Source organism: Nilaparvata lugens, chromosome 3 (genome assembly GCF_014356525.2).
Source record: "Nilaparvata lugens isolate BPH chromosome 3, ASM1435652v1, whole genome shotgun sequence".
NCBI lineage: Eukaryota > Metazoa > Arthropoda > Insecta > Hemiptera > Delphacidae > Nilaparvata > Nilaparvata lugens.
The window spans coordinates 78,846,611-78,874,283 of record NC_052506.1 but is presented as its reverse complement, the minus strand read 5'-3'; the positions used below and the strand labels follow the sequence as shown (position 1 = coordinate 78,874,283).

Below are 27,673 nucleotides of genomic sequence, written 5' to 3'. Positions count from 1 at the left end.
ATATTTTCGGTTCCATCCCTACCTATTCCGTTTAGCCAAAGATTCACAATTTTTTTGTACATCACCGAATATGCTGCATCAAATTCTCTGAGTTTGTTGGGGAATATTCCTGAAAAGCATATTAACTATGCAATAAATGTTTGTGGATGAATATGTTTTGTTAATTCTATGTGTTATTATTCCTAAATTGTTGCTGTTCGGGTGGGATATGTGTGGGTGTTTCTAATGAAAATATCACTATGTTGCTTATACATATAAATTAGTGCATTTTTCACAAACAATTGCCTGATATCCAAAACATTGAAGTCTTTATACGGGTCATGTGAGTTGGATCTACTGTCTCTCTTCAGGGCTACTCTTAAAACAGCTTTCTGTACTACTTTTAAAGGTTCCAAATTAGTTTTATAGCATCCACCCCATGAGATTATACCATCCTGTATTAGTGACTGAACGTATGTAATAGTATATTTCGAACCTAGGGCCGAAAATGAGACTTTTCCGGCTTGAAATCGGTTTTCAAGTCCGAGGCCGTAGGCCGAGGACTAGAAAAGATTGAGAGCCGGAAAAACATTTTTGCCCGTGGTGCGAACGCTATTTTTCGCCACACACAAAAATAAACAATATATAATATGAGAATAATTGTTTATTAAGCACTTCCGAAAGCAGAAGTAGAAGCTCATAGCTCTAGCAAATCTGAATATCAGGAAATTGTCCAAGTATTTTTATTTTTTATTCTTATTTGTCTAAAAAACCTAAAAGATTATGTTCAATTATGTGGGAGGTTGAGTTTATACTTTTTTATTCTTTCAAATGACAATAAGATGATATTATTATAAATGTTTTGATTATTGAATAATAAACACAAATAATGAAAAGTTTTAGCACACTTGAAATTTGGCCAATCTGAATGTCAACAGGGAAGTTTAGGTTAGAAGTTCTATCCTATTCTGAAAATCGAATTTGAATAGTTTATGATATATATCTCATCTGTATTTCATTCATCCAAATAAAATGATAGTATATTATTGCAGAATACTTTATTCAATTCTAGAAGCATAAACTGATTCCGTTTATCCACCATGTTTCATGATAAACGCAGTACTATGAGGTTTGAGGTTAGATTCTATTATACTCTGAAAATTGAATTTGAATAGTTTATAATATCTCATTTGTATTTCATTCATCCAAATAAAATGATAGTATCTTATTGCAAAATACTTTATTCAATTCTAGAAGCATAAACTGATTCCATTTCATAAACTATTTTGTAAACACGTTCACATCAAATCAGAATCAGCTGACTTCAAGGTTATTTTACAGCCCTAGGGCAGTAAAACTTTTACCGGCCTGGTCAGAAAACAATCACTTTCAGCCTCCATTCACTTTCAGCCTCCATATGACACACGAAAACCAGCTCATTACATCCAAGTGGGGCGAAAATTATAATTATGTTCCTGAGTTCCTTCTGATCTAATTTGTTGTTGAGCTTGTAGAACAAGAATATAGCCTTACGAACTCTGTTTCTAATGTATGCAATATGTGCTGACCAATTGAGGTTGTCGTCGAACATTACGCCCAAGTGCTTGTAGCACCTCACACGTTCTATCGATTGATTGATTGAATTATGTAGTGAATAAAGTTGATGATTTGATTTTGCAGGTGTACACTGCATTCTGTTACCTATCATGTGGAGAGCAAGACCTACTGTATCATCACCAGCCTTGCAGAGCCATCCAACAAGTACTACAAGTAAGTGATCAGTACTACAACTTTAAAACTACATTAGGAAATTGAAGAAGTTTTGGGCAATAGCCTGTTTTTTTTTCTTTTCCGATCATTGTATTGTTTGTGCTAACCTAATAAATAGATAAATAAATAAAGTACTACTGAACTGTACAGTTCCCGTCCTCAATAAAATAAGCATTAGGTTTTCATTAGGCTACGCATCAATCCTGATATAGTTATTTGTGCAACTAGTGCGCAAAGTGACAGTTTGCTGCACCGAAAGAAACGGAATGGTTTCTTGAGTGCAGCAGAGTAACTTTGCGCACGTATTTCACATTAAGTTTTTCCTACAGTTACCATTGAATATGAAAAGTGGGTAATCATGGGTAAAATTGCCTGAAATCCATCAAATGTATATCTGTGTAATTTTATTATTAATAAATAAAATAGAATGTAGTATGTGTGTTTGAATGGCGGCTGTGTGCTGTCAACTGCTGTCATCCACCACACTCCACCACCCTCAAGACTCTTATAACGTGCACCACCACACTATACCACAGTTACCAACTTAATTTTGATTTTGCTGCACTGGTGCTCCATATAACCTACTAACTATTTTGCGTTGCCATGTTGCAAATCTGGAGTGCAGGAAAATTTTTTCCCGCACTAGAGCGGAAAAGTGATTCTTTGCGTTCTGTAATCAGTGCAGCAATGTCCACTTTTCAAGGTAACTGTAGGAAAAGAATATTTTATTAAGTTTTGTCGACTGATCTGCTCGATTGAACGTTTCACTTTTGTGAGGTTGGTTTACTGTTGTAGAGCGTATTGAAGTCAACATCTCGCGAACATATTGCGAACCTCTCGCGTAACATCTGTTGTAACGTTCATAATCGGACACTTATAATAAACTTCCTGCACATTTAAATGAGCTAGAAGTGGGTAATTTGAAGAGAGCCATAAAAAAGGTTTTAATAGAAATATGTCCATATAGTAAAGAGGAGTTTCTAATCTAAGGGTATTTTGGTTGCTGTTTGTGTGCTTGTGTTTGAATTTTTATTTCTTTGAATGTAAATACAGAGTGACACAGAATAACGGGAACTTTTAAAAACGCTATAAAACATTACTGGGAAGGGTAAAAATGATTTTGTTTAAACTATTGTAAAGTTCAAGACTTGCCATTTGAAAATTATTAATAACATTTATCACTTTTTGACCTTCAAATTCAAATTTTATTTATTCAAACTCACAATATTACAATCAGAATCAATAAGAAAAACAAAAACACACAGCTCAGTAAGATGAAAAATAATTAATGAAGATTAATAAAATAAATACTGGTATTTATAAATAAATTTGTGAATTGGAATAAAAAATACTACTTGCTGGAAGTATACAATACTCCACGTTTGCAAGCAGGAATGATTATCACTTTAATTAATTCTAAATGCATGAATAAATGGAGAAAGAAAAAGAAAAGAGAAAGAAAAGACTAGCAACCATTCACTCTCACATTCACTCACCTTGCACACTTTTCAATAACAGATCATATTACTAATGCTTATTGCAAGCCACCAAAATTACATTTCAACTACGAAATAACATTAAATAAGGATTCCAAATGGTCAGGCATAAGACCTCTGAGCCAAATAAGAATTCTTTTTTTGAAAACAGTTGATTCTGAACCCTCTTGATTTCAATTGGGATGTTATTAAAAAACTTGGGGCCAAGATATACAAACGATTTCTTCTTTAAGATGGCTTCCTCCTGAACGAATACACTCTTGAAATCTGTGTTGACGATTCCTCATTGATCGCTGCGTTTCCTGGTCCCATGATCTGTCCACCTGCGATTTTCTGTCTGTGGAGCTATCTCGAATCAAACGATTTCACAACTTGACCAAATACTGTGGTTGAATCATAACAGACAATTCAAAACGAAATTAACAATATCCCAGCTGAAATGTTGCTGCAATCGTTCAGGAATCTCAACACAGATTTCAAGAGTGTATTCGTGCAGGAGGAAGCCATCTTAAAGAAGTAATTGTTAAAAAGTGATAGATTTTATGATTAATTCTCAAATGGTAAGTCTTGAACTTTACATTAGTTTGAATAATAGTTATTTGTATATCTAAAGTGAGAAGTACTGTTTTTTTCTCCCTGAGGGAAAAGTTTGAAGAACTTTTCCTGAGGGAGATAAAACATTTTTCACTCGTGATATACACAACATTTTTCCTCCACCTTCATTCTTATAAAAACTGCAAATAAAATAATTTTTAAAATCGTACGTGATCAAACAATGTGTTACAACATAATCTAAAAAGTAAACAGAAACATCTGGCTTGTAATCACAGTTGTCCGCCGAGAGCGCTATATGTCGGCAAAACTTGTAACAACAATGACCGCCACAACTACAGCTATGATGAAATTCCGGTTTAAAATTTGATTAGTCAATGAGGAATATTTCCTTGGCTGGTATTTTGAATAACATTGAATATAAAAAAATAATATTTATACATTTTTTTAGTATAGTGATATGAAGATTGTAATAATTTTAGTATACAAACATAAATTTCATATATTGATCAAATGTCTGGTTGAGGTATTGAATTTAGTTAGTTTGATGACTACTTTATAATTATGCTTCCTCATCTGAGCTTAGACCTTCTAACCTATTCCAAATGTACGTTTCTAAAATAGAGATGCTTCCCATGTTATTTAAATGGAGTCACTTTTACGCTCTAGGGAGTTTTCCTGTTTTTTCCTCCCAAGAGCGAAAGAGTGAAACTTTAGTATTATGTTCCAGAGAGTAAAGTAAGCACTCTACTCAGGATGTGGAGGAAAAATCATTTTTGCCCTTTCCACCAATGTTATATGGCGTTTTTGAAAGTTCCCGTTATTCTGTGTCACCTTGTACGTTGTATTTATCATGTTTAATTTATGACGATGCAATGCGTTTGTCCAAATGTTTTATGCAATAAAGAAATCTTGAATCTCGTGTTCGTGGCGCGTATATCTGTACGCTCCTTTATATGCTTGTTGTGCGATAAAATCAATTTGATTTATGTGATGTTTAGGTTCAACGGTGAAGACAAGGAGCTGACGGAGGAGGACCGCGGTGACCGCTTCCCCTACCCCCACCAGGAGCGCTTCAGCGTGCTTCTGTTCTCGCCCGTCTCCTGGGAGGTCATCCCCAACACGAAGACCGACCTCGACGAATGGGAACACGTCACCTGCCTCAAGAACGTCAGTCTCGCTTACGAGGGTAAGTCAAAATATAAATTACAAGAAGCTAAATATTGTCAGTTCACCAAGAGATGATCCGTGGTTTTCAAATGCCACCCTGGTATTTTAACACCCTGGTATGTCTAATTGTTGTCTGGGCCTCTAAGGTGGGTTTTCGTTTGTGCGTAAACTTCCGTTATAATTACTATTATTATTATTATTATTATTATTATTATTATATTATTATTATTATTATTATTATCATTTCATTCATCACATGACAAGTGAGTGTTTATTGCAGTCAAAGTCGGCCTTTGGCAAGACTTTGGTGCATTACTTCTAAACTGAAATGTTCAAAAATGATCTCACAATGGATGCTGTGCTGAGAACAACTGCTTTTTCCATGGCATATTTTGCACTTTTCGATATTCCCATCTGATTGATTGATTGATTGATTGAGTACTTTATTTATGTAGATTACAATATAACTTATGTGTCTCATTCTCCAAGACTGGGGATGGCTTGTACAAGTAGTAGGGCAGCTTCTGATTGATGATTTGGTACTTCAGAGCAAGGTCCTGATGCAAGATCCCAGCTACTGCATTGTGGCGCTTTAAATAGTCAGTAGCTGCCAGTGATTGACATGCAGACATGATGTGCTGAATAGTCTCAGATGCCAAGCCACAACGTCTGCATGAATCATCATTTATAGGCAGCTTCATTATATGCCTTTGATAATTTTTTGTTGCGATTACTTGATCCTGTATTGCCACCAAGAATCCTTCCGTTTCAATAAACAGGTCCCTGTGCCAAAGCCATGCATTGGAAGCCTCCTCATCAACTCCAGGCTGAGATAAGGCAAATGCATGTCTTCCATGAAGCTGCTTCGACTTCCATTGCTCCAGAATCTCACTCTCATGCTGTCTGTTGGTTTTAAAGTCCGCAGTAGGCAGCTCAGAAAGATTAAGTGGAGTGTACCCTTTATCAGCTTTTCTCACCACTGCATACAAGCCACCCTCCTTCTCCATGAAGTATGTCTTCATGCTTCCGATTTGTCTCTCACAAGCCCATTTTATATCAATGAGCCCGCGCCCGCCTTTCTTTCTTGGCAATATGAGCCTCTCCATACAGGCCTTGGGGTGATGAGCTCTGAACTTAGTGAGGAGCACTCTTGTTGATCTCATAAGATCTTCCAAATCAGTTGCAGTCCAACAAACAACACCGAATGAGTAAGTCAGCACAGGTATTGCATAAGTGTTGATGGCCTTGAACATATTATTGCCATTTAGCTGAGTCTTCAAAAGTCTCCTCAGTCTGGTCAGGTATGTATCTTTCATTTTCCGCTTGACATTCTTCTGGTCTATTTGTCTAGCCTGGCAAAAGCCCAAGTACTTGTAGACATCACTTGGCCCCATCGCTGCAAAAGCACTCTCCAGGTCCTCATCAACCATTTGTGCCACGACTTGACCTCTCACAACACTGAGTGTCTTACACTTCTCCAGACCAAATGCCATGCAGATATCAGCAGAAAAGGTTCTAACCAGACCCAGCATTTCCTTCAGTTGATTTTCAGTACCTGCATAGAGCTTGATATCATCCATATACATCATGTGGGACAGTGGATGAATTTCTCTTGCTTCTCCCTTCAGCTTGAATCCATGTGTTGTGGAATTGAGTAATGCAGACAATGGGTTCAGAGCTAAACAAAACCACAATGGGCTCAAACTATCCCCTTGGAAAATACCTTGACAGACTGGTATAGTATTGGTCTGAATTTGTCCAGCATTACTTCTCATTTTCAGCACTGTCCCCCACATCGACATGAGATGCTTCAGCAGCATTATGACTGAGTTGTCAATTTTGTAAATATACAGGACTTCAATCAACCAGGAGTGAGGGACACTGTCAAAGGCTTTTCGGTAGTCAATATAAGCCATATGAATATGCCTTTTCTTTTTGACAGCTTGTCCCATTGCCACTGAGTCAATGGTCAAAACCTCCTTGCAGCCCAGCCCACCTTTCATACAGCCTTTCTGCTCATCAGCCAGCAGTCTCTCCCGACTCAAGTATGACTGCACTTGATCTGTTATACATGCAGTGAGAACCTTGTATAGTGTACATAGGCAAGTGATTGGCCTATATTGGGAAGGGTCATGAGTTCTATCATTTTTAGGAAGCAAGTATGTCACTCCTTTGGTGAGAAATTGTGGAACTCTGTTGGGACTCTCAAGAAATGAGGAAAAGTGACTTGCTATGAATTGATGGAAGATTGGAAGCCTTTTCAACCAAAAATTGTGGAGCTTGTCTGGTCCAGGCGCAGACCAGTTGCTGGTTTTTGAGATTGCGTTTTTAACTTCAGCTGTTCCAATCAATATTCTCGGCATTTGTTGAGCTCCAGCCACTCTATCTTTTTCATTCTGAATCCATAAAGCATTTTGATTATGATCCCTGCCACCCGCCCACAAACCTCTCCAGTACTTCTCAACCTCACTCAGCTGTGGATGCTCTCCTCCATCTTCAACCTGTTCTCCACTTAGGCCCCTGTAGAAAATCTTCTCACTTTTTTGAAACTTATAATTATCCTCCTTCCTTCTCAATGATATTCTGTAACGTCTCAGCCTATTAGCCTTAACAGCCAGCTTCTGAGTGAGGGTATCTAGCATCTCTTGAGGGGTTCTATTCAATGGATCCCTGTTGGTGTGATGTGATGCTTCTCTTCTCAATTGTTGGTAAGCATGAACAACCTTTCTTGATCTATTACCTTGCATGTATTGAGTAAGTCGTCCTAGTTTCTTCCTGAGCATATCAACCTGTCTACAGAGTCTCTCTTCCCAAGGTGGTATCCTTTTCTTCCTGAGTACTCTTTGTGCACCAGATACATCAATCCCAATTGCTCTCACAATTGCCACAACTGAGCAGTACATGACTGAATGAAGTTCATCAAATGTCAATTTATCCAAATCAATGATTCCAGGTATCAACTCATTCATATTCTGGCAAGCCAATAACAGGTTTCTTGAGGGATGTACCCGAGGTATTGCTGGCCTACTTAAATGGTCTGTTCCATCAAACTCAGCAAGTGCTCTCCTAAACTCAATTTCCTCCTTCAACTCCTGATCAGGACCCTCCACTGCACCAACCTCATTGAGTGGAACTGGGTGAGCAATTTCTGGCAAGAGGACAGGAATCTCTCCATGATTGATATCATTGTTCAGAATTCCCACTTCAGGAATGACCTCATTCAAGTTTAAAGCTTCTCTTTCCTCCCCTGCTATCTCTCCAGCCACCTGTTCTTTTATCTCTGCCAAACGTACACCAGATATCAACTTATTCATGACAATAACCCTTCGCTGATCTGCCACTCTCTGCTCTGTTACTGTCATCTCGGGAAATCGTTCAGAAAAAGCAGTATGCAGCTCTCGACGATATATATTAACTGACTCTAATCTAGTTATTTTGTAGTAGGCATGCATGATGAAGGTATTCATTTCTTGTGTCCACTTCATGCGCTGCCTAGGCAGACCTGCTCTAGTGGTCCTCTGTAGATCAGGGGAAACATTTTGAGCAGGTTGTGTATTGACAGGTCCAGGTCCTATTTCATTGTTGGGTTGCCTCCTTGTGGTTCCGGCTGGGGGACAGGCGCCACTTGGTTCACCTACATCATCCCCCACAGGCTGTGTATAACGACGGTTCCGAACAGGGACAGCCCTCACCCCCGTACCGCCCCGATTGCTATTCCTTGTATCTCTAGGAGCAATGCTATCTCAGAGAACGCGAGCTGCTAACACACGCCTCCGGTATGCGCAGTTGATGCTTGAGGTACTCTTATATATCTTCTGAGCACCCTAATACCTGGGACGCAACGGTCTTAGTTGCCAACCAGTCTACATCAACTACTTGCTAGGTTACCCCGGGGGATCGCCACACCCCTAACAGAATTCTGTCCCCTGCGGGGACGACTTATTATTATTATTATTATTATTATTATTATTATATTATTATTATTATTATTATTATTATTATTATAGCCTGGGTTTAGCCTGCGCAGCTCCATTAGTAGGTCATGATATTTGGTCTGTTTTTCCTCCTCTTTGGTGACAATGTTACCCTCAGCTGGTGCTGAAAACTCAATGACATACATTGTCTTCGAAGTGATGTCAAGAAGGACAACATCAGGCTTTGTGGCTCTTAAAAGCCTGGTGGTAGAGAATGAGTAATTCCAATAAATTCGGCACCTCTCATTCCCCACAACAGATTCAATCTCCCCTGGGGCATAAGGCAGCACTGGTGTTTTGTCGATACCATATGAGTGTCTAAGATGGTAATAGAGAACTCGCAGAGCAGCATTATGTCGATGGATGTAGCCTGCAGTTGCATGCACAGAACAAGAAGACAGGATGTGCATGATCGTCTCTGGTGCTCTATGACACACCCTGCAACTGATATCAGGAACATCCATGTGCATTACTCTGCTGCGGTATGACAATGTGTTGATGACACCATCTTGACATGCCAGTATGAAACCCTCAGTCTCAGATTTCAGGGCTGCTGACTTCAGAAAAGCAAAAGTCAGTGGCTTGGACAAGCCTTGCTCCTCAACATGCCTGTAGAAAACACCATGCAAGGACTTGTCCTTATGTTGCTGCAACAGGAGTCTTTATTCTAGCCCTGAGCTGATTAGGCTCATGCTCCTCCTCCCGATCAGTGCGAAAATCGAGACCAAGGGTATCTGCCGCATGCTGGGCTGCCTTATATAGGAAGGCCCCAACCCCTGCAACTTCATGGTCATGAACCAGCTGCATAAGGGGATCAGAGCATCTTTGTATGCTGCAGGCAAACTGTAAGGCCACCCTGTTGTGCAGATTCTCCAAACCAAGTAGACCTCTGCCCCCTTCATGCCTTGGCAGGTATATTCGGGCAACAGAAGAGCGGGGATGTAAACTTCTCTCCATGTGCATCCTTTTTCGGGTTTCCCTGTCCAGGTCCTGGAGCTCATTCCGATTCCACTTAACCACTCCAAAAGAGTAGGTGAGAACCGGCACAGCGAGCATGTTGGTGGCTTCAACTTTATTCTTACCAGATAACTCAGATGACCAGAGCCTCCTGAGTCTCCTCTTATACTCACTGCAGAGAGCCATCTTTACTTTTACAGCATCCTGAGCTTGATTCTGATCAAATCCCAGATACTGGTATGACTCTCCAGCTCTCAGGGCTCTTATTATGCTTCCATCAATAAGCTCCATTTCCTGCACCAGGCCCTGTAACCTTCCTTTCAGGAGATGTGTTACTGCACACTTGTCCAACCCGAAAGACATGCCAATATCATTTGAATATCGCTGCACCACACCTACAGCAAACTTGAGGTCAGATTTGCTAGCTGCATAAATCTTCAAGTCATCCATATAGAAAAGGTGGCTCACTCTATGGATCCTGTTTCCTGGTGTGCCACAGCAATAGCCCTTTGTTTTCTTCAGGGCAGCAGACAATGGCAGCAGTGAAATGCAGAATAGAAGAGGGCTCAATGAATCTCCTTGGAAGACACCTCTCCTATAAGTTACCACTCTAGTTGACACCATTCTCTGCTGTGATCTGACCTCAAAACGAGTTTTCCACAGGGCAAACAGATCTTCCAGGCATCTCACTATGCTTGGAGGCACAGAAAGGCATTGTAATAAGTGCACTATTAGCTGGTGTGATGTGGTATCAAATGCCTTCCTGTAATCAATCCAGGCCATGGACAGGTTACGTTTATATTGAACTGAATCTTGCATGATGCATCTATCAGCAATCAAATTTTCTTTGCAGCCCGCCATGTTCCTTTTACTGCCCCGCTGCTCAAAACACTGCTGCCATACTGGCTGAATGTGCTGCAATATTCGATCACTTATGATCCTTGTAAGGATCTTGTAGCAGACATTCAGGCAGGTGATTGGTCTATAATTGCCTGGGTTGGACAAATCACCCTTTTTGGGTAGGAGGATCGTTCTTCCTTCCACCAGCCAACCTGGGATGGGGTGATGTTCACACAAATAATTGGTGAATATCCGTGCCAAGTGACGATGGGTACAAGGCAGATGTTTCCACCAGTACCCACTAATACCATCAGGGCCTGGTGAGGCGAAGTTCCTTAAGCCTCTAATCACTCCTCTCACCTCCTCCTCAGTTACTGGTGCACAATCCTCCCTCTCATTCCATATGGATCTGCACATGTCAGCAAAGGCCCTCAAGGCAGGAGTCTCCTTATTTAGCAGAGGCTGAACCTCATAGATTGACCCCCAAAAAGCTTCAATCTCCTCTACAGCAGGTAGTGCATTGTTTGCTTCTACAGGTTTTTGTCCCTCCAACAGTCTTGAAGGGTTGAGGCTGAATGTAGCATTATCATCAACCCATCTAACTCTCTTTTTCAAGGACTGTTGAGCAATTTTCAGTGCCTGTATCCTGTCTATACAATGTTGTTTGATAGTGAGAAGTACTCTCACATTCAAAGTGTGATGCTGTTGTCTTATCTTATGAGCTATCCTCCTTATTCTTGGGGTAAATACTCTTCCTGCTTTCAAGAAGTCAATCACACTTTGAACTCTGGATGCCTGCTGTCTAGCTGTCGTTATTTTCTTTAGAAGCTGTTCCATCCTCTTCCTGGCTTTGAATATGAAGCCACCATCTTTAGGCTTTGGCCTAGTTCTGGAAAGAACTATCTGATAGACAGCTTCATTCAACGTGAGGATATCCACATTGTCCGGGAGTCTCTCCATGAGGCCTTGATCCAACTGAGCCAGTTCTTGTGGCTTCAGATTGAGTTTTAGGTTAGTGTTCTTCCTCCTAGCACCCAAATCTGCTTCTGAATGGGGCTCAATGATTCCAGTTCTGGGCTGTTCTTCCACCTGATCTCCTGGCGGTGTCAACTCATTAATCTCCTCATTTCCAACAACTGGTTTCACTGCTGTGTACCCACTTTTCCGCAAATAGGATACATAGTCTCTCAGTTTTTGTGCAGAGAATTGCAGATCTGGATGCTTTTGCAACCAGCTTCTTTGCAAACGTGCCATATATCCTCTTCGCTAGGAGAACTACCCTCGAGGCATATAAGCAAATCATTTATTATTATTATTATTATTATTATTATTACTATTATTTTGTCATGTGAAACTGTATTAGTCCAGTCATTGGTGCATGCAATTTATATCGTAGTTCTGATTTCTTAATACTGTATATTATTTGGGTACATAAGAGAAGTCCAGAACCAATTTCTTCATGGAAATTTTCCTTGTGCTGGATACAGGGTGAATTTAGACATTGACCATTTTTTGTGTATTGGAATATATGGGCTTAAGTACACTCAACAATAAATTTTCCATTTTTTGATCGAATTTGACTTATGATCCATGATTTTGAACCACCTTGACGAGCCGAGAAGAATAAAGTGTAGTATGATGAAATCTGAGTCAAAAGTTTTATGTGTTTGAAATGTTGATTCTTGAGGTGTCCTTAAGCGCGCCTCTCCACTAGGAAATACTGAAATAAAGTGCATCTGACGGGTGATTCTCATAGAACATAATCCCATGAACTTATGCCGTTGTGCGAAATTTCAATGTGAGGACAATGTAGTTTGTGATGATGGTTGAAGCTGAAAATTGGGTGTTTTTCACAATACAAGGAGCATTGTTGTCAGGTGTACCTGGAAATCTATATCAGATAGAGCGCTCTCCCTTATCTCAGATTGTAGAGCACTAAAATACGCCCAGAGGGATTTTGAATTATACATCAAAATTTTAATAATCGGAAGATATTGTTGATCAAAAACTAAAATACATCAAAATTGATTTTTTTCTTCAAATTTCACTCATTTTTGAAGAATCATAACTTAGTACTTATTGGAGATAGAGAGTTCCGAATGTTCTCATTTTATTCAGAATTTTATGATCTAAAAAAAAGACGAGAGCAAATTTTTCTGTCCGATTACGAGATTTGGCAGAAATAGCTGAAAACTGGAAAATGAGCTGAAAATACGAGGTTTTTGGGCCAACCTGTATCTAGCACAAGACAATTTTACATGAAGAAATTGGTTCTGGACTTCTCTTATTTGTACCCAAATAAGTACTATTATTTGTGTACTTTTATTATTTGTACCCAAATAATATATTGAAAAATCAGAACTGCAATATAAATTGCAAGCACACCCCTTTTTTATGTCTATATTGACTGGACTATATAATTTGAGCATAGCTCCAACGTTGTATGACATGTCAATTAAACAGTAAACTAAATCTAGTTTTCCCAGCCCTGAGGTCACAACAATTTAAAAAAGAATCTTATTACTGATTTACTCCATGCACGTTGCGCGTATCTTGTCTTGGCCGAAGACAAGCCCAACAAAGTCGCGGAGACCAGGGCGTGTTGCTAGATTTACAATTTCCACATTTATCCAGCAAACCCCCCCATAGAGCTACGACGACAAGCTTTGTTGTCTAATGACGTTTATATTGTTCAAATTTCAAAAACTGAAGCGATAACTCTACAAATTAAGTACTGTACGACATACGTTTCTAATTTTCGAACTGTTTTTAGCACACAAACCTATAAGGATTTCCTGGTGAAGGGAATCAATTTTTAGAAATTAAATTATTATATTTTCCGACAGTTACCTTGAAAAGTGACCATTCCTGCACTGATTACATAAGGCAAAGAATCACTTTTCCGCTCTAGTGCGCAAAGTATTTCTTTGTGTACTCTCTAGTGCGCAAAGTATTACTTTGCGTACTCTTAATACTTTGCGTATAATCTTGCAGCCATCCCAATCAGCTGTTGACATTGTTGGCGTGTATTATGAATGCGAATTTGTTCTAACTATATTTTTTCTGATTTTCAAATAAATAAAAATGAGAAAAAAATATTATTAATCATCCATTATTTCAACTAATATTTTTTTCATTCATAAATTGATTGGTTGAAAATTATTTAGAAATTAAGATTTACTCAAAATTATTCAAATTTTCAAAATTAATTGGACTAATTTAATTTTTTATTTGAATAAATTATCGATTATTAATTTTTAATTGGATTATCAAGTTTAAAATAAATTAGTTATTATTACTGTAATAACAACAAAATTATACAGACAAACATTTGATGGATTTCAGCCATCATTTTACCCATAATCAACCACTTCTCATATTCAATGGTAACTGTAGGGAAAATTTAATGTGAAATACGTGCGCAAAGTTCCTCTGCTGCACTCAAGAAACCATTCCGCCCTCGCCTACGGCTCGTGCGTAATCGTTTCTTTCGTTGCAGCAAACTGTCACTTTGCGCACTAGTTTCACAAATAACTATTTTTGTACTTTAAAGTGTTATTTGATATAATATTATGTAGGCTATTGGTTTTGTGTATCATTTTGATGTGAATGAATGAACAAATATGTATGTGATGGGCTTTGTGTAGGTACGCGCAGTGGTCTGAAAGGCTACATAGCGCTGGGCACCAACTACAACTACAGCGAGGACATCACGAGTCGCGGCCGCATCCTCATCTTCGACGTGATCGAGGTCGTCCCCGAGCCAGGGCAGCCGCTCACCAAGAATAAGTTCAAGATGGTCTACTCCAAGGAGCAGAAGGGGCCGGTCACCGCCATGACGCATGCGCTCGGATTCCTCATTTCGGCTGTTGGACAGAAGGTTTGTGTACATGAGAATTACTTTTCATGTTACCATAGAGAAAATATAGCGTGAGAAGATATCCCAACGTGTTGTGTATCAAGGTGAGATGATACTGTATGTGTATACTATTAATTTATCATTATCAACAAGAATACACAATATCGTATCAGATACACCAGAATATTCTATTTTAATTTTGAAAATTCATTATATAGCCTAATCATAGAAAAATGTTCTTTTTCTTGGTGAATAAATTATATTCAAGATAGAATTGATTATTTTAAACAATAATACACAATATTGTATCAGATACACTGGAATTACCGAAATGTACTATAGAAGGCATTGGGAAAAGAAACTTGGCAATTATGTCATCCCTCAACTGCCAGTCTTTCTAATCTGAACAAAGTTCTTTTATTTTCAAACAAAGATTAGATGTAGTTTAGTTAGTTTAGTTTAATTTTCGTCATGTAACACTACATAATCAAGCAAAGCTTGGTAGTAGATGACACGTCAAAAAGTATTGAGTATAATACTAAAAAAAGTAATCATAAAATAGAGAAAAAAGAAGAAAATCAGAACATACAAAGTAGTTGAAAATATATGCCAGCAAAAAATACCTACACGCGCCAACAGTTGAAGCTTTCCTCTACACTGTGCGGAGATGCATCGATCAATTTAGCTTTTATTGCATTCTTAAACCTTTTTGGGCACTCAATACATTTTATTTCAATAGGAAGAGAGTTATAAGCTCTTAATCCGCTATAATGTGGCCCTTTCTCTAAGCTTGCGGTTCTGTGTTGCGGGTACTGAAGATGAACTATCTAGTTTCTAGTATTGTAACTATGATGGATATGACTCTCTCTTAATATCTTCTCGTTTTTCTTCGTCATAGTTGCAATTTCGAGGAAGTACAGTGCAGGAACTGTTGAAATTCTAAGTCTTCTGAAAGAGTTTTTACAAGATTCATAAGGCTTCAAGTTGTCGACAATTCTGACGGTCATCCTGCGCACATTTGGATGCGCCGTGTCATTTCACTTTACGTTCTTGTGATGAACACATCTCCGTAATCACACAAACCAATATACCTGCTGACCAGTAAACAATTTTGGAACAATGCCAGGCGATAGCTGGAGGGGAGTGTTGGCGCGATGCGTAGGTAGTGGGAGTGATTAGTGGAGGATAGAGCATCGGACCTCTCCGTCTTCGAGAAAGATCCGTGTTAAAAGTAATATCTCACAGACTTTAGCTGGATTTTTCGAAATATTTCGATGCAATTTTCTTCACATTATTCCTTTCATTTAGATTTATTTTACATATTTTTTCAGATCTACATTTGGCAGTTGAAGGACAATGATCTGGTGGGTGTGGCTTTCATTGACACTCAAATCTACATCCATCAAATACTCGCCATAAAGAGTTTGATTTTGGTGGCAGACGTCTACAAGTCTATATCTCTTCTAAGGTAAGTGCTTCTACTATTAGCTCTAATTCTGATTTAGTTTGTGTTAAGATGCTATTTTTAAGCTTGTCACTGGTCAAAATATGGCTGTTTGATTTCTGACTTTGAACTTCAATGACCTTTTTATTGATAGTGTTGTAATAGTGGGTATATTGTAGTTGTTTTTGTGTATCTTATATTATTTTTCAGGTTTTTAAACTGGAATGCACTTTGATTTTTACTGCAAGTTGAACCCTGCGTTTTTAGTGTGAGAATTTACTCTGTCTTGTTTGAATTTGCTAACTTGTTGCTTAGTTGTCGAAATTAAAGCAATTTTCGTGCATTTTTCAAATGCAGTTTCAATTTCTTGTCGAAAAAGATACTGTATTTGGGAATTGTACGACCATCGACCTTTTTGCAGCTTTGGCTTTTCCACTGGAAGTTAGGCTCAACGCTCGTGGAGGGGTAATAATTTTCAGTGAAAAGGCCACAGTTAGAATTGAGACGTAATCTGGAAAACATGTAACGGTGTGCGAGCCTCGGTCCTGTGAATGGATCTGTTTTCCATTCAGAGGGACAAATTGACAATTTCTCGTTATATCATCATTAATTTTGATCTAGTTTGAAGAAGAAACCGATAAAATTAGTAGAAGTAGAATTAGGAGATTAATTGCGTGGGTGAATCTGAGTAAAGTATAGTGAGTTTTCTTAAATCGTGTGTGTGTGTGTGTGTGTGTGTGTGTGTGTGTGTGTGTGTGTTTCTAAAGAGTCGAAGTTTAAATTGTGGAAATGGTGAGTGCCAAACTGTTGTTTTTATCTAGCTAAAATTCAGCTACATAGAATAACCGAGGCCCGAATTTAGTTGCAGCAAGTTAGCAAGTTCCTAAGTGTAGAAATTAAAAATTGAATATGCCTTCTGTTCCAAATCCATTACTGGATAACGTTGTTTGGAAATTTAACATGTGACATGATTTCTATTGATTCGTTTTTTTAATTCAATAAACCTGAGGTTGAATTTAAAAATAAGTTTCATTGAAGTTCCTGGCTCGTAGTTGCTAGTTGCTAAAATAGGTGACAAATAAATAATGATGATAATCTGTGCATTTGAATGAACGAATCCATTTAAAGTTCCCAAACAATCAAGGATTCAAATAGAAATTTGATAGCAGTATAATTTTAGTAAATATTATAGAAGAGAAGAAACACCCCCTCTGTTTACATTTGGTGGCGTGCGGTGAGATAGTCTGCAAGATTGACTATGGAACCCTTTGTTTTCGAATATTTCACGTATAAGATTCCTATTTTGGAAGATTAACCAAGTCATGAGACGAAGATATCACTGGTTACAGTGTTTTATTAATCTTGGTCGAACTCTCATGTATAATCTATGTCGAGTTTTCTTATTTATATATTTCTTAGATAGATATTTTATAAAATATTTGATAGTGCATTCCCTTATAGAGGTCAAGTAAAACGCCAATTTGAAGTACTTGTCAACATGTTTGAATTTTCAAGTTATTTTCAAGTATGATGGATGGAAGGATAAGATGTTAATGTTGTCAATACCACTTATATTTGATCAAAAATTAATTCACATTACAGAACCAGGTTTCAAGGTAACACCTACCACATCTTCAGCTGAACTTAGTTTCAGAACTTAGCAGAATTAATTTTTGAACAAATATAGTGACAAATACATTGACAACATTAACGTCTTATTCTTTCAATTATGGAGGAATACCATACCTCATACCATACAATCAAATTATGATAGGATGCGTATGATATGGATAAATCATTTCGAATTCAAATCTATTTATTTCGAAAATTAAATTTATTATACCATTTTAATTCAAATGGAAACTTTTACCTTGATTGATTTGCATAGTTGTAATAGTTATTATAGTTTAGCCTACCATGTTACTAAATATTATTTCTATTGGAGGTAGTATTATCATTTTTCTGCTCTGTTAGTTTAGTTCCACAAATACATTTTTGGACGTACGATTTTTTGTCGTCCTTATAAATTCTATTAGATTGAACCATAGAGAACCAATAGCGAAAATAGATATCCCATGGTATAGGGCGTTTATGTCGCAACTTTTACTGTTATCTCAAGCCGATAGTCCACGTAGTTCTTTCCCGTGAAGCATTATGACGCTGGTAGTCTCTCATATTGTGCCGTTCATACACTCTTAACCGGTCAAAACAGTAGAAATCGACAATAATCGACAGTAATCGGCTTGAGATAACAGTAAAAGTTGCGACATAAACGCCCTATACCATGGGATATCTACTTACGCTATTGTTTCTCTATGATTGAACATAACTTGGCAAACAGATGATGTGTTTGCCAAGTCACGTTCAATCCAATAAAATTAATAAGGGCGGCCAAAAATTGTACATACAAAAATCTGTGTGTGTGTAACTGTCTTTACTCGTCACCAGCACTCAAACAATAGTTTTGTTGGTGTCCCAAATCAGTATAAATGGTTGAAAAAATAGTATTTCTAGTCTCAAGAACTAGTCTGCATGTGTAATTTGTATTTAATGTAATAACTTTTTTGTAAGGCCTATGTATGCGGCATTAGCGCTCATAAAATTGCCTTAAAATTGTCTCAGGCAATAAAATATAAAATGCTGTCACGGTATTGACCTGTTACTTCCTCTTTTAAAATTGCTGAACATTATGAATGAGTCTCACTATAGAATAGAATTCTTTATTGCCATTAAACACCTAGTGCAATAGACATAGTCATCAAGAAACAAAATACATACAATAAGGTTAACTTATTTTTCCTCTCCCTATCATTTTGACAATGTAGTTATTGTATAAATGAATAAAGAATAAAGAAATAAAAACAATAAAGTCACACATACAAATAAAAATACAGAATGAAGCAATTCACACAAATCAATATGAAGTCTGAACACACATAACAATAAGGCTTCCACAAAATATATGAGTTTAATACTTGAATATAGTATTTTCGTGTGGGATAAATAATAGAATGACGTATGTTGGCAGGTTCCAAGAAGAGTACCGCACTCTGTCGCTGGTGTCGCGCGACTACCGGGCGTCGGAGGTGTACACGGTCGAGTTCCTGCTGGACAACACGCAGATGTCGTTCGTGGTGACCGACCGCGACAAGAACGTGGTGCTCTACATGTACGACCCGGAGTCGGCCGACAGCTTTGGCGGGCAGCGGCTCATGCATCGCGCCGACTTCCATCTGGCGCAGCACGTCAACGCCATGTTCCGCGTCAAGTGCAAACTGGTGCAGGGCAGCCACGCCAATAAGCACCTCGCCAACAGTGATAAGCGACATTGCACCATGTTCGGTGAGTTGAGTAGCTAGCTTGATTCAAAAAACAGGCGTTTGAAAATGTGTAATTTTTCCGGGCCACTCCCGAGTTTCAGATGGACACGTTAAATCGTGTGCCGATTCCGGCTGCCTAAAACAGTTTTTAGGTTATGTAAGAAGCCCTGAAATTGATAGGGTGTGACCTGAAAACTCTGCCACCAGATCTGAGCCAGCCAGGTCATTTGATATTATTATTATTATTATTATTATTATTATTATTATTATTATTATTATTATTATTATCATTTCCCTCTTTGGATAGAAGTCAAAAAAAATTTTTGTTGTGTGCCTACATAGATTTACTAAGATTCAATTAAAGAATGATCGAAAGCTGGAAATAGAACATACTCCAGCCTACAGAAAAATTTTAAGGCTGATAAGCTGGAGCAGTAAAATTAACATTCATTGCTGCGACCAGTGGTGATGCTTGTGAAACATGGGTGTTGACAAGTTGTGATAAGATGTGGTTGAATTGATGGGAGAGGAAGATGCTAAGAAGAATTTATGGGCCAGTGCTAGAGGCTGATAGGTGGCGATTCTATAATCTGTATGGGCAACCGAGCATTGTTACAGAAATTAGAACAGCTAGAATCCGTCGGTTAGGCCATGTGGAACGGATGCTGGAAATCCAAACAGCACGTATGTCTCTGTAGCAGAAACCTGGAGGACGAAGGAAACGAGGCCGACCACGCAAGAGATGGCTGGACGACGTGGAGGCAGAACTTCAATCCTTGGGCGTAAGAAGGTGGAGACAGCGAGCACAGACAGACAGAGATGCGTGGAAAAGGCTGGTGGAGGAGGCCAAGGCTCTTCAAGGGCCGTAGTGTCAATGAGTAGCAGTAGTACTTGAATTCAATTATAATTGCTAGCATTTTGAGGATTGTAAGAAATGCAATTCATCTGTTGCTCAAATTTTAAGCTCTAATTTTACTAGAAATTGGTTATGGTTGTATGAACGCCATAGTTCATCAAAATGCTTTAATTAGAAGTAGTTATGAGTGACTTTCCAAGTTTTTTTCATTTAATGAATGCAGTTTTCTAAACCAGATTGCTAAGTTGATCATTTCTCAACCTGTAAACCTTTCGGACGGCAGGCAAAATAATTGGACAAAAAAATTCACTGCACATATACAAAATGTGGGGATGCGTCTGGTATACATAAACTATGTATAATACAGTATTCGGACAATTTGAAACTAAATTAGGAAATTGAAGAAATCTTTGAGCAATAGCCTGTTTTTTTTTCTTTTCCGATCGTTGTATTGTTTTTACTAACCAAATAAATAAATATAACAATGAATAATGGAATATCTCCTTTCTCAATGTGTGTGTATTATCAATAATTAGGATATCGCTATCCATGTGATGTAAACTATCTTTGTTCTAGCTGTAAACAGTGTGATTTTTAAAGTGATTTATTATTTTACTTTGCTTTTCTATGATCACCATGGGATATTTGATGATTTTCAATTTTGTTTCGGTTCTAATTTTCCAATTTTGTTTGGATTTCTTTGCAGCCACACTGGACGGTGCACTGGGTTACATGCTACCAATCCCGGAGAAAATCTATCGGCGACTTCTCATGTTGCAGAATGTACTCGTTAACAACATTCCACATATTGCTGGGCTCAATCCCAAAAGCTACAGGTAATTGGAACATAATCTATTCTATAATAAAGAAATGGATTGACTTATACTGGGTGCGGCAGCAAAACTTCCTTTTTACCTACTTACTTATGTGCCTATTTAAAATTCTTCAAGATTTCAGTAGGTCAAATTTTCAGTTTGTCAAGTTTTTAATTAAACCCTTGCGGAGCACGGGTTACCTGCTAGTAATAGGTAATAATAATTATTATTATTTTAAATACCAGGGGCTACTTTAATATTAATAGGAAATAAATGAAATAAACCAATTGTTTTGTAAAAAGAATTAAAAGGTGATTTCTAAGAAATACAGTACGTATTCCATTTCACTTACTACTTATTGTAGTGACCACTCGTAACCCAGTCGGTACTTGGCCTCATCAACTCTGCCTCTCCATCTATTCAGGTCACCAGTGTCATCCTCATTTAGCCCCATGTTTCTCATGTCTTTCCGGGCCTGGTCCCTGGGCCTTCCAGCTGTCTCCTTCCTGTAGGATTGTTCCTCAGTACACTGCTTGTTAATGAAGTCCATTGTAGCCTTTTGCTTTTAAACTCACATACTATGTGTGGTTCCTTGAATAGCTGGCGTATTTCACAGTAGCTGTGAATTAACTTATAAATAATAAATCAATTGAATCAGTAAAAGTTTTATCCTCCAAACTCCGTTCTTTAGTGTTGGGCCAAAGATTTTTCCAAGTACCTTGTTTTCAAAAAGAAGGATCTTTTTTCTTCGTTTTTGTTCAGTATCCATGTTTCTTATTCCATAACTATTCCTATTAGTTATGGAATAAGAAACATAATAATTAGTTTGTTTGTTATTTATTGAAGTTTTTCGGTTTATCTTTTGATAGTTTGACACCTTGTGAGACCGGACTCCCCTTTATTATTATCAAATTGTTAAATTTATTTTAGTTTTGTTGATCGAAGGGGCAGTTAGGATATTATTCAGTTAGGATAAAGCATTGTAATAATGATTCAGTAGATACCGACTCCTGACAGACAACCTTCCGGTTATGTCAAATTAGTCTTTATACAGTTCAGTAGGTTTAGTTAGAAGTATTTTTTTTTTTTTGAAAAAATTTTGTTCAATATGTTGTATGCTTGTTGATTTGTTTTTTTTTATAATTAGTTTAAATAACGAATAATGCTATTTCAATAATGTGGTTATACTGGTTATACTGTGGCTATTTCATAGTGAGAATACTGCAAACTGTCAACATTGATTAAATGAGAAGCGTTTGGTGTTATTCATTTGAAACACTGACAGTTCAGTGAGTAAAACGGTTTAGTGAGAGTGTAAGCATCCTAAAACTGTCCGACTAAGTCTAAACCCCCGTTAAACTGTCACTTGCTAGTTACCGTTTAGTTAACTTCAACTATGGATTGCTAGAGAATAATTTAAATTGAAGTCTGTGTGTTTATTCGAAGAAATTGGCATAAGTGAATATCTGTATAATATTTTCTTTGATTCAACCAGAAAAAACTTCCCTGTGGATAACTATTGATTACTTTTAGTTAAATATCACCATGCCATTCTTTTGAATGATTTTTTATGTGAATGTAAATCTGGACGTTACCCAAGTTTTTAAGACTATGAGACAAAATTTATTGTTGTTGAATGAAATAAATATCGTATTCTATTTTTTCATTTTTTTACATTGTTGCAGAACGTTCAAGAGTGCAGACAAACTGCTTGGATCTCCTTCAAGGGGCATAATCGACGGTGAACTAGTATGGATGTTCTTATCGTTGCCTCTCCTCACACGTCAGGAAATCGCCAAGAAAATCGGCACCAAAGTCGACGATATCATTGAGGACCTGACTGACATAGAGAGGCTAACTGCTCATTTTTAACAGCATCGTTGTAAATGACGAAATAGAGAGGCCAACTGCTCATTTTTAACAGTTACGTTGTAAATGACGAAATAGAGAGGCTAACTGCTCATTTTTAACAGCATCGTTGTAAATGACGAAATAGAGAGGCCAACTGCTCATTTTTAACAGCATCGTTGTAAATGACGAAATAGAGAGGCTAACTGCTCATTTTAACAGCATCGTTGAAAGTGTTTCACTATAGAGGGGTTCGCCACTCAGTGTTAACAAAATCGTCGATTTGTTTCGCTATAGAGGGGTCAACCATGCAGTTTCATCAGAATCTGCCAAAATACTTTATCGGAAAAGTTACTCGTTTATTTTTAGCAGAATCGGTTCAAGAAAAGGGGTTTTAGGTGTGGTCACTCTGAACCTATCTGCTATCCTATAGGTTTCTGTATCTATGTCTAAGGTCCGGATGCAGATACTCGGTTTAAACGGAGAAATGTCTTATTATGTTCGTTTAAAGCCCGGTTCAGACGCTCAAGTTTAGCTTCAGTCTTCTGCTCAAGCAAAAGTCGGAGCATGTAAGTCGTTGCGTCTGGACGGTAAAACGGATCGGACGGTCTTCAAGCTTAAGTCGTCAAACTTGAAATGTATCGGCCGGGAATCTTTTTCCATCAAACCGTCCGTCTTTTGTCTATCCACCAAAACCTAAATCGCGTAAAAATGGCGATAGAGAAATTGTGATTTCAGATTCGGATTCAGCGCCCTCAAATTAATAAAATGCCTTGCGAGTACTTGAAAATAAGCAAGTTTTTTTATCGATTGTATATAACGCCATTTAACCCTTTTTTCTTCCTTGATTCTCATGATACTCTCAGAATTTGATGTTGATATTATGATTTACTATCATGATATATTAATATGTACTATATTGTTGATAAGAATACTATCTACAAAATTTCAATCCATTTACAATCACTGTGTATCGAGATATGACATGTAAACAAAGCCATTTAGCAATTAACAGTAATATTTTTGTTATTGTGTTGTTAAATATAGCATTATCCAGTTGAATCAGCAAATAATACAATATAATTATCACTATTAAATTCTATAAAACTTTAAAGTGAAAAAGCACTCACATTATTTGATGTGACGACGTCCGTTTCGTGCTGGTATTGCACATTTTCAAGCCAAACAGGAACTGAAGTCAACTTCAGTTGGCTTGATAATGTGCGATACCAGCACGAAACGGACGTCGCCACATCAAATAATGTGAGTGCTTTTTCACTTTAAAGTTTTATAAAATTTAATAGTAATAATAATAGTGGAAACAAGATGGATAACCAACAACAAACGATATAATTATTACTCATCTACCGGATATATATCAATCGTATACAATTCAGACTCAATGAACCATATCACAATTCATATTGAAGTGACACATAACCTCTAGCTACTTTGGACTGTTGTAAATATTAGAATTTTAACGTTTTGGGCGTAAGTTATCCTTTGGTACTTTTTTGTAAGTTGTATAATTCTGAATGATTGAATAAATGAATTAAACATATCAAGAACTGAGCTTGTAAGCATAAAAATAGGAAAACAGACGACATAAGATGTGGACGAAATTCTACATCCGTCTTTTGCTTGAACCAAACGATCCGTCTTTTGCTTGAGTAAAAGACTGATGGTAAAGACTCTGACCCGGACTTGAGTAAAGACTCTGGACCCGGCTTGAACCCCGTATGAAACTCATTGTGATGAATGCGACCGTATCTATAAGCAAACTTGGTTTAGCGCTAATCGTAGTTGCTGCATATGGCCCTTAGTTATGCGATTCACGGCCGTATGCAACATCCACGTTTAACGCTAAACCAGGTTTATTTGTAGATATGGTTACATTTTTATCATATTGCGTTTCATACTGGGTTTAAACGAACAGCTTCTTTGATCTTCACCAGAAGCCAGCTGACATTTCTCCGTTTAAGCCACGTATCTACATACGGACTTTAAGCCGGGTCCATACGCTCAAGTTTACCATCAGTTTTCTACTCAAGCAAAAGACGGATCGTTTGGTTCAAGCAAAAGACTGATGTAAAATTGCGTCCACACGCATCCGTCTTATGTCGTCCGTTTTCCTATTTTTGTGCTCACAAGTTCAGTTCTTGATATAGGTATTTAATTTATTCAATCATTCAGAATTATACAACTTACAAAAAAGTAACACAGGCTAACTTACGCCCAAAACGGTTCCAATTCTAATTTTTACAACAGTCCAAAGTAGCTAGAGGTTATGTGTCTCTTCAATATGAATATGGTTCATTGAGTCTGAATTGTTTACGGTTGACATAATCCGGTAGATGAGTAATAATTATATCGTATTTTTTCGCTGATTCAACTGGATAATTCTATATTCAACAACATAATGACAAAAATATTACTGTTAATCGCTAAATGGCTTTGTTTACATGTCATATCTCTAGACACAGTGATTGTAAATGGATTGAAATTTTGTAGATATAGTGAAGTCCACGTTATAATGACAGTAATTGATCAACTTTGGTTTTGCTATCCTTGTCTATCATTTGGCAAAGCCGGTGGTACTATCCTTGTCTAGTTCCACAACGATGACAATTATGTTTTTGACAGTGTAGGAATATAGTCTAATTAATTAATGCAGAGAATCGGCATCGCTATTCTTCTATCTTTATCCACTGCCATTATAAGGTGGACCTATAGTATTTTATCAACAATATAGTACATCTTAATACATCATGATAGTAAATCATAATATCAACATCAAATTCTGAGAGTATCATAAGAATCAAGAAAGAAAAAAGGGTTAAATGGTGTTATATACATACAATCGATAAAAAAACTTGCTTATTTTCAAGTACTCGCGAGGCATTTTATTAATTTGAGGGCGCTGAATCTGAATCTGAAATCACAATTTCTCTATCTCCATTTTTACGCGATTTAGGTTTTGGTGGATAGGCAAAAGACGGACGGTTTGATGGAAAAAGATTCCCGGCCGATACATTTTAAGTTTGACGACCTAAGTTTGAAGACCCATCCGTTTTACCGTCTAGACGCAACGACTTACATGCTCCGACTTTTGCTTGAGCAAAAGACTGAGCTAAACTTGAGCGTCTGTACCGGGCTTTAGATATAGATATAGAAACCCATGAGATCGCAGATCGCTCTCTGTCTGGTTCGCACCATAAATACTTATTTTTACAGAATCTGTCGAAAGTGTTTTACGTGTGTGAGGATTAGCTCTTATTTTTAACAGTAATTGTCGAACTGTTCATGTCTTGTTGTGTTTTTTTGTATGTAAATAGAAAATACATGTCTTTCTATTCTCAACTTGTAATACTCATTTATTTATTAGTTTTATGGATGACTGGGCCCTGTTTCATAAAACTTATAAGTCACGTAATACAGGAGAATCACCATTCCAATTACATGCTCAATATAGCAGATAAAATCAGCTGTTCCTGTATTACAGGACTTCTAAATTTATTCCAATTGCATGCTCAATATAGCCGATAAAATCAGCTGTTCCTGTATTACAGGACTTCTAAATTTATTCCAATTACATGCTCAATATAGCCGATAAAATCAGCCGTTCCTGTATTACAGGACTCCTAAATTTATTCCAATTACATGCTCAATATAGCCGATAAAATCAGCCGTTCCTGTATTACAGGACTCCTAAATTTATTCCAATTACATGCTCAATATAGCCGATAAAATCAGCTGTTCCTGTATTACAGGACTTCTAAATTTTTATGATACTTCATGTATTCTCCTGTATTATAGGACTTGTAACTTTTATGAAACAGTCCTGTAATACAGGAACAGCTGATTTTATCGGCTATATTGAGCATGTAATTGGAATAGATTTAGGAGTCCTGTAATACAGGAACAGCTGATTTTATCAGCTATATTGAGCATGTAATTGGAATAAATTTAGAAGTCCTGTAATACAGGAACATCTGATTTTATCGGCTATATTGAGCATGTAATTGGAATAAATTTAGAAGTCCTGTAATACAGGAACAGCTGATTTTATCGCTATATTGAGCATGTAATTGGAATAAATTTAGAAGTCCTGTAATACAGGAACAGCTGATTTTATCGGCTATATTGAGCATGTAATTGGAATAAATTTAGAAGTCCTGTAATACAGGAACAGCTGATTTTATCGGCTATATTGAGCATGTAATTGGAATAAATTTAGAAGTCCTGTAATACAGGAACAGCTGATTTTATCGGCTATATTGAGCATGTAATTGGAATAAATTTAGAAGTCCTGTAATACAGGAACAGCTGATTTTATCGGGTATCTTCATAGAATTAATTTAATTATTAGAACAGTTAGACCCGGTTGCACAACAGCCGTTAAATTTTAACCGTGATTAACTTCACGAGAACCAATCAGAGAATGCGTTTTCGAAAAAACTACTTCTCGTGGAATTAATCACGGTTAAAATTTAACCGGCTATTGTGTAACCGGCACTAAGTCGAATAAAAACTAGAATTTAGTGGCTGGCTAGTTGTCATTAGTTCCAGCTATTCTGGTAACATAGTTGACTTGAACCCTAGCATTTTCTTGAAAATGTCTCAGAATTAAGCAATTGATAGCTTTTGTTCAATCGACCTACTGTCAACTCACTCATTACTTTATTAGTTGATGTTGGTGTTCCCCTTATTGGAACCTGGATCACATAAAGCTGCGTACACATATTCGCGCTTCCAACCAGTACCGAGCACGCTCCTCCCTCGTACCACCATCG

General features: G+C 37.4%; 1 protein-coding gene across 2 annotated transcripts in view; it reads left to right on the top strand.

Moving 5' to 3' along the window:
- Positions 1-23,850, top strand: part of LOC111046757 (cleavage and polyadenylation specificity factor subunit 1) — a 77,926-nt gene extending 54,076 nt beyond the window's left edge. The window contains exons 18-25 of one of the 2 annotated variants that reach the window (XM_039424729.1): positions 1,660-1,749; positions 4,799-4,986; positions 14,386-14,618; positions 15,929-16,065; positions 19,070-19,383; positions 20,924-21,053; positions 22,718-22,885; positions 22,984-23,850. In XM_039424729.1, coding sequence (XP_039280663.1) covers positions 1,660-1,749; positions 4,799-4,986; positions 14,386-14,618; positions 15,929-16,065; positions 19,070-19,383; positions 20,924-21,053; positions 22,718-22,885; positions 22,984-23,002 — 1,279 coding nt within the window. In that variant the 3' untranslated portion in view covers positions 23,003-23,850. Of the gene's footprint in view, positions 1-1,659; positions 1,750-4,798; positions 4,987-14,385; positions 14,619-15,928; positions 16,066-19,069; positions 19,384-20,923; positions 21,054-22,717 lie in introns of both variants that reach the window. The other variant, XM_039424728.1, reaches the window with a different exon arrangement.
- Positions 23,851-27,673: the final 3,823 nt, after the last annotated feature.